Here is a 13,479-nt window from a genome sequence, read left to right as displayed (position 1 = left end):
TATTAGAGACTGTGCCGAACAACATACCATCGAAATACCAATCAATTAAAGTTCTATAGCCACAAGAGGGTTATGGCATAAAAAGGCTTGAATAAACAAAAAACATAAGCGGAATCAAGTGCTGGCAATCCTAATATTTCACTGCAAATGTTCAAACATCGCATCGTAATAGTCATTTCTTGTCTGCTGCTTTTCCATTGCTTTTTGCAGCAGCTGGTTCATTATTATTATTATTATTATTATCATCATCAACATCAGCGTCATCATCATCATCATCATCATCATAAGCGTCATCGTCTTCCTCATATTCATCTTCCTCATCAAAATAGTCACCGTCGTCTTCTGAATCCCTATCCATACTACCAGTAATTTCTAAAGTGATTCCATCTTTATCGTTAGCCACAACAGATACTTGAGCCAAGTCTTCGATAACATAATCAGCACCAGATTTGTAGAGAATATCTTTACTATACGAAGATGTTATACCAACAGCTATGGCCGCCATTGCTTTGGCGGCCCTGATTCCTAAAGGCGAATCCTCGAACACAACTGCCCTAGCACGATCCTTATCTAAACCAAGCACATTTGCCAATTGTTCCTTAGCTTTCTGAAAACCCTCAGGATCAGGTTTGCCCTTACTGACGTCTGCAGAAGTAATGAACACTTTTGGTTTGCCAATCTTCTTCAAAATTGTGTCAAACCATGAATGAGCCAAGGATGGAGTAGCAGAAGTCACAATGGCCCACTTAATATCGCGAAAGACCTCCCCAGGCTTACCCCCAGTTGGTCTATTTAAAGAAAGCAACAAGTCGTTGGCACCCGGAATCAAGCCCACATAGTGAGACTGCGAAAAAAGTGCACGCTCAAACTCTCTAACCACTGCTGTGTTATCAACCTTTGGGAAATAGTGAGAGAACGTCTCACTAGCCCTCCGACCGTGAGAATCTTTCGAGATATGAGCACCATCAACTTCATGCTTGTCGGCAAGTTTATTCCAGGCAGCTTCTACTGCGTCAGTAGTGTCTACAATAGTTCCATCTAAGTCGATTAAACAGACATCAACTGTTATGGGGCACATATTTAAAATTGGAAGGTTAGTTTGTTATATTTGCAGTGGATCAGCTTTAAGACAATGTTGTTAACAACTATTCTCTTGCATACACACAAGTCTACTACTGAACCATTAATAGGATGAACTACTCAAGCACCTTACACTTATATACTGCGGTTAGAAGCGGGGGTGTCAACAATTATAACAAGAATACCAATCCCAAATAGGTGATTATTACTCGACCTCGTTATACCCTGGTGCTTTTTTGCTCCAGCGAGGATACGACGATTAGACGAGACTTGGGGTTTACATCAGGATATATGATATATGTTGCATGACGGATGTCAGGTTGTTAAATTTGGTAATCGAAACCAATATTGGTGGGGGAATGAAACTACATAAGCGAAACAATCGTAGACACTGCTAAGCCATATATTAGGGTATTGGTAGCTATGAAGATATATGTTAATAACAAACAAAGGTCATGCAAGTGAGTGGCATGGGGTTTTTGGGAGTGGTTGTGTGTACAGTCAAAAGTGGGCTGTTTTATCTGTGTGAGATTTTTCGCTAGGCACAGTACTGCGTATAATCTGGTGGTGTATACGCAATTCAAACAGGATTGTAAGTCCTTTCCTATTTAGTATATATGTGTGTGTATAAATCGGAGGAGCACTCAGGATCTCATGGATTGTACATGGTGGGTGTCGAAGTTTCATATGAGAGATTCAGGATACTGGGAGCGTGTATATAATTGTTTGTAGCTCTGGGGCGACGTTAAACGAGGAGTATGTACATGATTATTGGAAAAGGCTGCTAACTCCAGGGAATAGGATTGGAATTCGACACGGATGCGAAGGTTTGCTAATATGAGACATGAAGGCAGAAGGAAGGATGTGACCAGGGAAATTCCTGGAATTCTATTCCATTGTGTTTTATGTAAGGATCGACTTTCTTAAAAGTTCTCGGTAGTATACGAGCCAGTCTTTAGTGTGGTAAAGACTAGTAGTATTAGCCTATATGAGTGATTCTGGATGTATTCTCTGAGTTCTGCGCAGAGGTAGCAGGAGTGTCGAAAGGTCTAGGCTGTAGGCAAATCAGGTAGTATAGTATAGTAGATACATATAATATACATCTTGTACGTGTGATATGGAGAAGTTACAGTATCTAGGACTCACGGGGATTTTCAGCACTTAACATTGTTGAATGTTTATTCCTCTTGAGTGAGTCCTCCTTTATCAAGTCCAGAATTTGGGTTGTTATAGTTTCGGTTATGTGGTAGGCCTTCTGACAGCACTCCATCAATGTCAATGCATCCATTGGTAAGCCACCTGCCTTCAGCACCTGGACCACTTCTCGGTTTTTATTCAATGTAACTGTGAGAACGCCGTCTCTGAGATGTTCTTCTTTTAAGCTGGCATCTATTATGGAAATCTCCTTATTGGAATCACCCTTGATGTTTTCCTCCGTAGCGTCTGGATTAAAAAAGGAAAAGGTAACACATATTGGAATATGTAAAATGCCCAATGGCACGGCTTCTCGTTCTTCTATAGAATGGACAGTTACCCGCTCACCAAACACCGTAACATCTGGCTTTCTAAAGTGTAAAAGAGAAGCCATCACTGCAATGCAGCTTGCATCAATGAAACCTCCATCGCAGTCTAAAAAATGGACGTCAGCCCTAATAGACCAACATTTGCTGCCAGCTGAAATACATAGGCCCTCTAGATCCAATGCACCTGACCTCCGTACGGATTTTTCGATTATTCGTGAAATTAAAACCTCATCTTCTCCAGTATTATTTCCATGTTCAAACTGAGTACCAGCCATGGGAGACATCTCTGTAGATATTAGAAACAACCCTTCAAATGGCCGGTTATCGTAAGGCTGTGATATTTCCGCGGTTGTCCTACAGTGAACTTTCGTTTCACCAAGGTATACGGTAACATCTCCATACTCATCACCAAATTCTATTTTAACTTCTCGAAATTGATCAAACCCTCGTCCATCAAGCCTGAGGTTTTGTCTCAATGCATCCAGAATAAACGAAGATTCGACATTTGAAATCTCAAAATCCCTGGCCATAGGTGGAAAATCTTGGAAACCAGGCTATAATGCAAATATCCAAGCTTGCATGATGACGAATAATGAGGGAACGAACTCACCGTTTTGCAGAAACATATACAAAATTTTCAAGTTACACATCTAAATCACGTGACTACAAGAGAAACGTATCGATACATTAATTAATGCTATGATATTTAAACAAATTGAATATATCTGAGACCAATAAGGATGGCATATTTACTGCCGAACCTCTGAATGTTCTTTTCACCGTTTTTTAAAGAAAGCATCAATTGCTCCTTTTCCAAGTGCAACCTTTTTCTTTGTAGGGGCTTTAGTATTGGTAGCCAAACGTGGTTGGCGTCCTGCGTTATAAGAGCCTTGCTGTAGACCGGCTGACATCACAGCTTTAATTAAGATGTTATTTTCTTTCTGTTTGTCAGTAATCTCAGCTCTGTACTTTTCTAGTACATTAAAAGCATTCTTAATATCGGCCTCAGGATCAGAATAATTACGCAACATCCAATACACTTGTTGGGGAAGCAATGAGATCAGCAAATTCGTCGACCAGGCTAGTTTGATGTCATTTAAATACTCCTCTGGAATATCATCTGGCAATGGTAATGAACTAGGGAACACCTTTAGAATTTTGAGGACTTTCTGTGCTAACCATTTAGTAATCTTCTCTGGATTTATCTTGAAGTAGTTTTCCTCACGTTCTTCAACAATATCACATATTCTTTCCAATGAGGTCTCAAGAACACTTAATGGCACATGACACCATTCCGGCACATCTTGATCGATTAATTGATCATGCCAGTCTCTTACCGTTAAAAAGTTGAAGTCAGGTTTTGTATTCGTGGGAATAATATCTGGTATATAGTCTTCTTCGCTGTCCACAACATTAGAACGATAGAAATATCGGCATAGAGAGAATGTCAGATCGTATTTAGTATGATATTCAAAAGTCCCTGATTCTAAAACAAAGCTCTCTTCAGGATTATGCTCATTAAGGACAATTGCTGATTTATAAGTCTGATTATCGGCAGTGTAATGATACCTATCGTTAGCTTTATCCTCCTCTTTGGTATATGGACAACCATGACTGAATTTCTGGGTTTGTAATTGATACACGACATCGTTGTGAATAAATACCCTAATAGGTTTCTTAGATCTGTTATTTGATGGATGAGGAAGCTCAAATACGGTCACCTTGGCGTCAGAAACACATTTTGGGAGGATAAAAACTCCAACCTCTGGCACTACACCATCTAAAACAGGAGGCATCTAAATTGTTATCCTAATTGTCGTTACAACAGGGATCTTTGAACTATATACTGTGTGGTTAGAGTTTGGAAGTTTTTGAGAAGAAAGCGAATGGGAGATGTAATGTGTATTGTTAGTTGAAACGCTCAAAAATCACTAATTAGCTTGAAATAAATTAGTTTCCTATTCCTCCATAAACCTTGGTAGCGATCTAGCAAAATGGGTTGCAGTTTATAGTTGAGTTATAAGACTACTGTTGCATTGATACATATAAATTGTCTATTTATGAACTGATGGAATGCAACTTGGCGCTATTCTCCATCCGAGAGAAGTCGGAAGATGCATTTATCTAACTTACTTTCTATATTTATATTGGTAGATAAAACTGAAGGTAGCGCTTGAAAGGGGCTGAAGAGAGATTGAATGCTAGAATTTTGGATACTACTCCAATGGATCATCACGGTCCTTCTTTGTCTTTTCACCACTAACTGGGTGATACAACATGTGATCCTTGATGCTAAAAGGGACCTACATCCTGTTGCTTTAACAGAACAAGCCTGCACTGCTAGCGTCAGAAAGGAAAATGAGACCGCAGTTTATAGAAATATACTGACTCCAATTGGTTATCCATTGTCAGCCGGTTTAAGTTTAAGTCATGGATATCAGTTTAGAAAGGGAAACTTTGGTGATATTTGGTCAACTTCCATGGAAGTCGGTAAGGGAAATAACCGAATTTCTTTTATTGATGGACATACTTCCTGGACCTTGGGCAATATAAACTTTAAAGCAAAGCTATTGAAGAATTATTTTACAGAAGTTAAGGCTAGAAATGTTGGAATTGTATGCTCAGTTGCCACTGGTCCTGGCTTTGTATCAGCCATAGCGGGTTTCATGGGCACTCTAGAATCCTGTATTCCTCATTTTCTGCCTTCTATACCACGCAATAATATGGATTTAGATGTCCTTATAGTTGATTCATGGAATTGTGCCGCTAAATTGAATGGAAGTGAAGATTGGTATAAAACTATCATTGTTTGTGATGATAGTGCAATGCCCGCAGACCTTCCTGGAAATGTGACCTCATTTTACCAACTTATCCATGACATGAATGCCAGCGATAATAAATATGAATATGAGCCGACGACCAGCTTTGATGACGACAAAGAGCTAGCCCGTGTTACTAATCACAACAGAGACACTACTACCTTCATGCAACACTGTTTGGTAAGTAGTGTCTCCAATTTTATCAAACTGTTTCCGATAAATCAGGAGTTGAAAAATGTAGATAAACTAACTATAATTACCGAGGGCATGAGATCTAGTCAGTTAATGCAGACATTTATTAAGGTGTTCGGCTTACTACTTTTTGGTGGTTCTATTTCTTACTCTAGCAGCAATGATTTGACACAAATTGATACTCACACGACCCTACTATTTTTGTCAGCTAATAATGCAGGACTTCGAACTATGCTCGATGTTTGTCCTACTGGTTTTAATAAGCTCAAACTTTCCTGGGCTATGTCACTTCTTAGTGAAGGGGTGTTTAGCACTGTTGCACAATCAAGCTGTAACTTTTCAAAACTTAGATGTGTCTACATTCTCAATGAAGTGAAAGATAGTAATCTCGTTTCATCCTTTCCATTAGAAATCCCGGAATTAAAGCGTAATTCTGTTAAAAGATTAACAAGTAGACAGTTAAACGTGCTTAGATCATTATTTGGTTCTCGTGTTGTAATGGAATTATATTCTCCATATACAATCATGGGTCCAATTGCACAGGGAAACATGTACGATTATAGGATTTTCCCACAAAAGGTTGATGAGGTATTTACATGTTATGGAACGTTATCTACATCTTTAGAGGGTAAGTTGATATATACAAATTCTAACCCGACTCTAATGCCATCAAAAAGGCAAGGCATGCTGGTAGTACGTGGCTTTACAATTGGAAAGCCTCTAGATGAGCAGAGACTGAGCCGTGCTTTAAAATTAACAGCCGAATTTAACGGTGGAGAAGGATGGATGCCCATGGTGGGTGTCTTTGGTATCTGGGGGACTGATGGATGTTTCTACGAATACAAGTAACATATTGATATTGTTCTACATGTATGACTTTTAGCAACAATGAGACATCTTATGCTGTCAATAAAATTCATAATAGGTACACTTTGATCGCTTTTATACTCCCCTCACTCCATTTCTTTGGACAGTAATTTATTGAGACAGCTCTCAAAACCTGAAAATCAAGTATAGTACTATAAATATAAAATCCTTGAAATAATATGAAATAGAGAAAGACATGATTTTCAAAAGCATTGCCTTGACTAAAAATTTATGTAACTGTTTTTAGAGTTCTATTAACTTCGAAAACTAATATAGAGACTAAACTTTCAATGTTCTCCCTGTATATGCCGATAAATCAAGCTTACAATTTAGAATCCTTTAAATAACCATGGTCTTTCAAATATTTGGAAACAGTTTCACGTTCTCTGCTGACCCAGTTATATTTAGTAGTGATACTATCAAATGACTGAGCCAAGCTTTGATCAAAACCTTTAGTGGACTTGTTAGCGAAGAATACCTTAATATCTTTCACCTTGTCTAGTGAGGTAAAGCCGTTTGTGGACATTGAAACCACAGAACCTAGCATAGAAAGTCCAGGAGGCAATTTTTTGGACACTTCATCCCAGTTTTCTTGTAACCAGCTCCACACGGCAAGAGCACCCTTTTTGTGAGTACGTAGTCCCTGAATAGGAACATAAATATCTTGGGTCAAGACAGTTCCGTCCAATAAATATCCCAAAGTCCTTTGAATTAACTTAGGGTCATCGAACTTACCCAAGGCACGCAGTGCAGACAATTTCTCATCACTAGAACCAGGATTCAAGTAGAGTTTGTAAAGCTGTTCATAATAGGCTTCGGTCCCCTTCTTGGACACAGCATTGAAAACTGTTGGTTTGATTAAAGGATGGATAGCCTTCTTATCACCAGCAATATAACTGTCAAACATCTCAATAGCAGCATTGTAAACCTCGGGGACCTTATATGAGCATGCAGCTGAGAACAACTCTATTTTCAAACGCTGAGAAGCAAAGGACTCATCATCTGAAAAAGACCAACTCAAAGAAGTGGCTTTTGGTCCGACTAGTTCTCTGCAGAATTGGTCAATAGCATCATTGGTTTCATCCGGTTCAAAGAGCCATGCAGACTTCAAAGATGATAAACTGGAGATCATTTGAGACCAGACAACAAAAGAGGTTTCATTCTTCCACTCTGTGACCAAATCTAGTAGGCTAGCTGTGGAAGTGTATCCGGAAGAAGCCAATGACTTTACATCGGCAACTAAACCAGTACGATCTTCAACAGACAACAAGTTAGCCTGCGTGGATAAAGTTTTCCATCTATCATCGTGGTAAGCAGTAATGTAGTTACCTGCTTGGTCTGTGTTGACCTTGAAAAATTCTGTGTCCTTCAGTTCAATAGTAATAGATCTCTCATTCAAAACCAAATTATTGTCCACACCATCCTTTGTCTTTAAGGATAAGAAAACTGGATACAATACTTCGTCTTCTTCAGGCTTTACATCACCTGTAGACAAGTACCGGTGTTGTGTGAATTTAACTTTACCGTCGGGTAGCTCTTCAACAATGATAACAGGAAATCCGACTTTCTTGGTCCAGATGTCCATAACATTGCGAACGTCTTTCCCAGATGCCTCAGACAAGGAATCCCACAAATCACTAGTCTTGGCATTACGATACTTAAACTTATTCAAATAATTAGAAACCCCTTTGACAAAGACCTCCTCTCCTAACCACTTTGAAATCATTCTTAACAAGGAAGAACCTTTAGAGTAAGAAATAGCATCAAAAATCTGATTGATCTCGTCCGCCTTTTTAACAGGAACTTCAATTGGATGGGAGGAACGTAAAGCGTCTAAAGCCAAGGCACTCTGCAAGGTGTCTGGGATATACTCTTCCCAAACCTTCCATCCCGGTTCGAATTCGTTACAAGAATACCACGACATCCAAGTCGCAAAACCTTCGTTTAACCATAAACCTTCCCACCAGTCCATGGTTACCAAGTTGCCAAACCATTGGTGCGCTAACTCGTGCTGCACGACCTCTGCGACTCTTTGGATACGACTCAAAGTCGAGTTTTCAGTGTCTAAAAGCAAGTCCACAACACGGTAAGTAACCAACCCCCAGTTTTCCATAGCACCCGCGCTGAACTCATGCACAGCTACGTTGTCTAACTTAGGCAATGGATACTTAATACCAAACGAGTCCTCAAAGAACTTCAACGTCCTGGCCGTCAAGTCTGCAGCATATTGGCCGTCGTGCTCGTTACCAGGTGTGGCATACACACGGATAGGAATTCTGAAGTCATTGTTTTCAACATACCTCAACTCAGAAACAATAAAAGCAACCAAGTACGTGGACATAAGAGGGGTTGTGTTAAAGAACGTCCATTTCTTCTTGCTTTCTTCACATATTTCTTCCTTCTTCACATCCATATTCGACAAATGAGTATACACCGGATCGGAAACAAGGGTTATAGCGAAAGTGGCCTTCAAGTTAGGCTCGTCAAAACAAGGGAAAGCACGACGCGCGTCAGTAGGCTCCATCTGGGTCGTTGCCATATACTTCGTCTCTCCAGTAAGCTTATCCTCATACTTGGCCCTGTAAAAACCGGCCATGTTATCATTCAAATGCCCACTGAACTTGAGCTCCAACCGCACGTTTCCCTTACCTTTAAAAACCTTCTCAGAAAACGTAAATTTCGCCCGCTGTAAATCTTCGTTATACTCAATAAACGAAGCTGCTGTATCACCAATTGTCGCCTCATGAATCTCTAGATCAGTGTTATTCAATTCAACAGAATGGACACTTTCATCAACAACCTTCAAGTCTATACCAACCTGCCCCTCAAATGTAAACTTCTCAAAGTTAGGCTCCATACGCAAATCATAATGCAAAGGAACTACATTGCCTGGAAGTATTTCACGCTCCAAACCTTCGTTTCCACTTTTTGAAACCATCTTAACTCTACTAGAAGCACTTCTCTTGTTGTTAGTACCTGTGACAACAACCTTTTTAGTGTTTATACGCCTGCTATCGTCGCTATATAAAACAAAACTCTGATAAAAGAAAGGTGGGTAGGAGAAGGAAAGAAAAAAGTTAAAGGAAATAAATGCCAATTTTTATTCTACTTCCATCCACACTTGCAGATCACAAACAGATAAAACGAGCACGTAGCAAACTGAAGGGACGTGTTTCTCTGCAGCGTCTGGTCGGTCGAGCCTCGCACGGTTCGTTTCGACTCGTATTTCCGTCTTCTACAGTTTAGCAAAGTTTTTACATAGAGTTACCCGAAAAGGAGGAATTGGCAGAATAAAAAATTGCCCCTTGGTTGTTGGTCAAGCGTTTCTTGGAAAGTCTTGTTTAATATTCCTCTTTCCCGCTCTATGGTTGAGGGTCAGCGGGAGGAGTCTGAACGGTCCTGGGAACCGTCTTGGTTCGCAACTGTGTTTGATTTGACACCGGTTTCTTTCATCTGGAGGGTGGAGTTTGTTCCTATGGACGAGAACGGCCAATGGTCACGTGACACATAAAACATACCTGTTCGTAGACCCAGCAGACGAGTGGTGAGATGGCATGCAGCGGCAGACTGCGCCGGAGCTCAGCGGACGATACTGACTGCGTGTCAGAGGGCCGGGTCTGGTGGCAGCAGCGGCGCCGAGCGAAGCTCTGAAGAGGACCACGGACGCTCCAAAGACACGCAGCAGTGGCAGCGGCGAAGCCGCTGCCACTGCCGACTGTCTTTTCAGCAATGCCCACATTCTTATTTTGTCTGATGCTCTATTGGTTGTCTTTGAGGCTCTATCGCAGTTGCTTGCATGCATTGCAAAGGTAGCAGGCCTCGAGATGCCTGAGATTTACATACATGCCGTGAGTAGTTCCTGGGCGGGTTGTGGCCGGGTAATAGAGGGTTTCCCGTTTGTTTCCCGGACGTTTCCAGAACGGGTGCGTTACGTTCACTGCTTTTTGACACATTTCAAGGCGTGAGTTTAGTATATTCTGCTGTAATCGCATCATCGCAGCGTTTGGCCATGCAGACACCTGTCTGACGGAGAAGAAATTCCAGGCCTATCTCTGCAAGCATGATAGTCTGGGCAGAGGAACTAAAGGGCCCGCGAAGCGTGATGATTTAGGGGGTCAAGAGCGCAGTGATGGCGTTGATATATTGGATATAGGAATTAGGTAGTAGTGTGCGTTGGTAGTCGTGGCAAGGCATTGGATGTTTAGTTTCTGAGACGGTGTATGGACAGAGGTGGGGTTGACACAATAAAGTAGTTTGCTAGCTATGGCTGTAGGCGACGGACGTAAAAAGGTTTTTGGTTGGGGTTTTAATTTGTTTTATATAATGATATTTATTAGTATACACGCACATATATATATATATATATATATATATATATGGGCTATGTAGTCTCTATACAGGATTTTACTTGCGGCAGGCCACAACTATATAGAGCTGTATTTGTGGAATTTTATACAGTAGGAAGCATATTTGGGTAATAAGAAACAAAAACAAGAGTCTTAGAGTGTTAATTAAGTATGTCACTTAGTTCACCATTTTTTGAGTTCTTTGATGCGATTAATAATGAGGTTGCCGCATTTAATAATAGGCTTGTTAATGTGGCACGACCAGCGACAGGTGCGTTGATTAAGGCGGGCAAAAATAGGGTATTGGGAAGAAACTGGCCCTTGGAGGATACTGGTCTTGTTCCGCCTGTTGACATGATGGAATATCATGAGAAGTACGAGGTCAATGTGTCAGTTCCAGGAATGCTTTCAAAGGAGGACATCAATGTGGAATACCATAGTGCGAACAATGAAATAATTATTTCTGGGGAAATACCAATTAAAGAGGCCGAGGAGGGAACGAGCAACTGGCTTTTGAAGGAGCGTGCTACTGGTAGTTTCCGTCGTGCTTTAGAGTTCCCTGAGAGGCCTGGAATTGATGTTGAGAAAATCTCTGGGAGTTATGAGAATGGAGTATTGGTTTTGACTATTCCCAAGTTGTCCGCTGATGACAGTGCTGGGTCCGTTAAAAAGATCACAATTGGCGAAAAAAAGTAGCGTCAATGAGCTTAATTATACTGAAATATATGACAGCTATGTAGTTATTGAATACAGTAAGTTTCATACTATCCAGGGTATGCCGGACACACATGCTTTTTAAATATATATATGTAGTTTAAATTTTAGTTCCATATATAAATTTGGTGATTAGCTGCTCGACATTTCATGCGCGTCGTCGAAATAACGATAATTTATCATCATCATCATCATCATCTAGGCATCTACTGCGTACTGACTTACCAAGTTTAGACCTCGTGCTGTTATATACATTATCAAGGTGTGATGCCACCCAAGCTGGCTTTGAAACAACTTTCTGGGATGGAGCATGTTGCGGCTAGGATATGTGGGCCTGTGTGTGATTCAACATTGTCAGTCGTGCATAAGGTTTGTTTAGGTAATGATGGTGATGTAAAGTTACAATACAACTTCGATACAAATTTGATAAGAGAAAATTTGCTTTTACATGATAAAAAGAAGAATCATTATGATATTGATGAGGGGCTTATGAATCTTAAAGGTATATTGTATTCGGTGACTGGGTACCATTTTGAAAATAAGAACTCAAATTCAAATGCGAGAGTATTCGACTGTCCCTACTTTTCTCTACTATACTATCCACCAACCCACTTCCTGGCACTTGCTCGCAAGAGTAAACCTGCCATTCATATAACGTACCCATCCGAGTATCTTCTTAATGCAAACGTTACAAGTGCAACAGCTAGCATCCATGAAAGACTAGGTGTTTTCAAAAGCAATGAGATGAAGGCTAGGCTGCTTGAAGTAGGAGGCTTATTGCAAAGTCGTGGTTCGTTGGTACCTAAAGATTGGTCGTACCTACGTGTAAAGATACGTAAAGAACTACGGCGCTCATTTCTAAGTGAGTGGTGTAACCTGAGAGGTCCTGAAGCTGTGATGGCTAAGATATATCTTCCGAAGGGGATTGAAGTTGTACCAGATATTTCTAGCCTGGTCATATCTGATATATTAGACAGTAAAGGGCGTCCCAAAGAAGGTGTATCCAAGGACGGTGTTTACCACTATAAAATAAAAATATTTCCAGATTGTCACACCAATGACAATTTTGTCGATGAGGTCAAATGTAGTGTACGACATGTAGCAAACTTGAATTGGGACAAGTTACTGATTGATAAAGGGGCCCGAAATTGGGTGGATAATGCCAATTCCAACTTGAACCTCTCAAAGTTAAACCGTGATTTAAGTAAACTTGAGATACCATACAAGTATCATCTTATTGAACATAACTAGCCTACACATAGATTGATGCTTAGTATTCTAACTTTATTAAAGCGATTCAAAAGCACATATACAGGTATATAGTTTATGCAGCTTAACATTTGCTGGGTGAGAATACCAGCAACTGCCAGACAAAACCGCTCTATCATTAAAAGAAAACAGTACAAGATTCGCGATAAAGATCTAGAATGCAATCGCTGCTCAGTGATGACATGCCTCAATGTAAACACAAAAAGAGGTGGTCGAGCAACCGTAGAAATGTCGCCAACAAATATACATCATTTCTTACCGTTCTTTTTACCTTTGCCCCCCTTCGCCAACGTCGCTTCCTCAGCTGCTAACATCTCATCTCGCTCCTTTTTTGCTTGCAGCTTTTCCTGTCGTTTCTGTTCCTCAAGAAGCTTCTTCTGATTTGGCTGCCGAGCTCCCTCCTCCCATTTCAACAACTCTTCTGCCTCAATCCGTTCTCGTTCTGCTCTATTCTTGGCCGCTTCTTGATCTCTCTTCCTAGCCTGTCCAGCAATCTTCTTAGCTGCAGACTCACTAAACCTTTTGCCCATTTGAAACTTCCTTATTGACTATTTGCACACTTTGCAACCCTGGACAAGGTAGTACCTTAAAATATATCTACAACGACGGCATATAATATCTAACCACCCGTTTGAATGAGCCTACCTTATGAATAAACCCTAAGCTGAA

General features: G+C 40.5%; 8 protein-coding genes across 8 annotated transcripts; 3 read left to right on the top strand and 5 right to left on the bottom strand.

Moving 5' to 3' along the window:
• Window positions 1–172: 172 nt before the first annotated feature.
• Ecym_4742 (uncharacterized protein) lies at window positions 173–1,078 on the bottom strand (the record flags this gene model as incomplete). The annotated part of the gene is made up of 1 exon (XM_003646528.1): window positions 173–1,078. The coding sequence occupies one exon, from the start codon at window positions 1,076–1,078 to the stop codon at window positions 173–175; it is 906 nt and encodes a 301-aa protein (XP_003646576.1).
• A 1,137-nt stretch (window positions 1,079–2,215) lies between these two features.
• RRP45 (exosome non-catalytic core subunit RRP45) lies at window positions 2,216–3,133 on the bottom strand (the record flags this gene model as incomplete). Its single annotated transcript, XM_003646527.1, has 1 exon — window positions 2,216–3,133. The coding sequence occupies one exon, from the start codon at window positions 3,131–3,133 to the stop codon at window positions 2,216–2,218; it is 918 nt and encodes a 305-aa protein (XP_003646575.1).
• Window positions 3,134–3,379: 246 nt separating this feature from the next.
• RNH202 (Rnh202p) lies at window positions 3,380–4,399 on the bottom strand (the record flags this gene model as incomplete). The annotated part of the gene is made up of 1 exon (XM_003646526.1): window positions 3,380–4,399. The coding sequence occupies one exon, from the start codon at window positions 4,397–4,399 to the stop codon at window positions 3,380–3,382; it is 1,020 nt and encodes a 339-aa protein (XP_003646574.1).
• A 402-nt stretch (window positions 4,400–4,801) lies between these two features.
• On the top strand, window positions 4,802–6,463 carry DDE1 (Dde1p; the record flags this gene model as incomplete). Its single annotated transcript, XM_003646525.1, has 1 exon — window positions 4,802–6,463. The coding sequence occupies one exon, from the start codon at window positions 4,802–4,804 to the stop codon at window positions 6,461–6,463; it is 1,662 nt and encodes a 553-aa protein (XP_003646573.1).
• Window positions 6,464–6,803: 340 nt separating this feature from the next.
• Ecym_4738 (M1 family metallopeptidase) lies at window positions 6,804–9,419 on the bottom strand (the record flags this gene model as incomplete). The annotated part of the gene is made up of 1 exon (XM_003646524.1): window positions 6,804–9,419. One exon carries the CDS (start codon window positions 9,417–9,419, stop codon window positions 6,804–6,806), a length of 2,616 nt encoding a protein of 871 aa, XP_003646572.1.
• Window positions 9,420–10,998: 1,579 nt separating this feature from the next.
• Ecym_4737 (Hsp20/alpha crystallin family protein) lies at window positions 10,999–11,523 on the top strand (the record flags this gene model as incomplete). The annotated part of the gene is made up of 1 exon (XM_003646523.1): window positions 10,999–11,523. The coding sequence occupies one exon, from the start codon at window positions 10,999–11,001 to the stop codon at window positions 11,521–11,523; it is 525 nt and encodes a 174-aa protein (XP_003646571.1).
• A 285-nt stretch (window positions 11,524–11,808) lies between these two features.
• On the top strand, window positions 11,809–12,792 carry PET130 (Pet130p; the record flags this gene model as incomplete). The annotated part of the gene is made up of 1 exon (XM_003646522.1): window positions 11,809–12,792. The coding sequence occupies one exon, from the start codon at window positions 11,809–11,811 to the stop codon at window positions 12,790–12,792; it is 984 nt and encodes a 327-aa protein (XP_003646570.1).
• A 266-nt stretch (window positions 12,793–13,058) lies between these two features.
• Ecym_4735 (uncharacterized protein) lies at window positions 13,059–13,340 on the bottom strand (the record flags this gene model as incomplete). The annotated part of the gene is made up of 1 exon (XM_003646521.1): window positions 13,059–13,340. One exon carries the CDS (start codon window positions 13,338–13,340, stop codon window positions 13,059–13,061), a length of 282 nt encoding a protein of 93 aa, XP_003646569.1.
• Window positions 13,341–13,479: the final 139 nt, after the last annotated feature.

Source organism: Eremothecium cymbalariae, chromosome 4 (assembly GCF_000235365.1).
Source record: "Eremothecium cymbalariae DBVPG#7215 chromosome 4, complete sequence".
Taxonomy (NCBI): domain Eukaryota; kingdom Fungi; phylum Ascomycota; class Saccharomycetes; order Saccharomycetales; family Saccharomycetaceae; genus Eremothecium; species Eremothecium cymbalariae.
The sequence above is the reverse complement of the archived record's forward strand: the minus strand, read 5'-3'. Positions and strand labels throughout refer to the sequence as shown.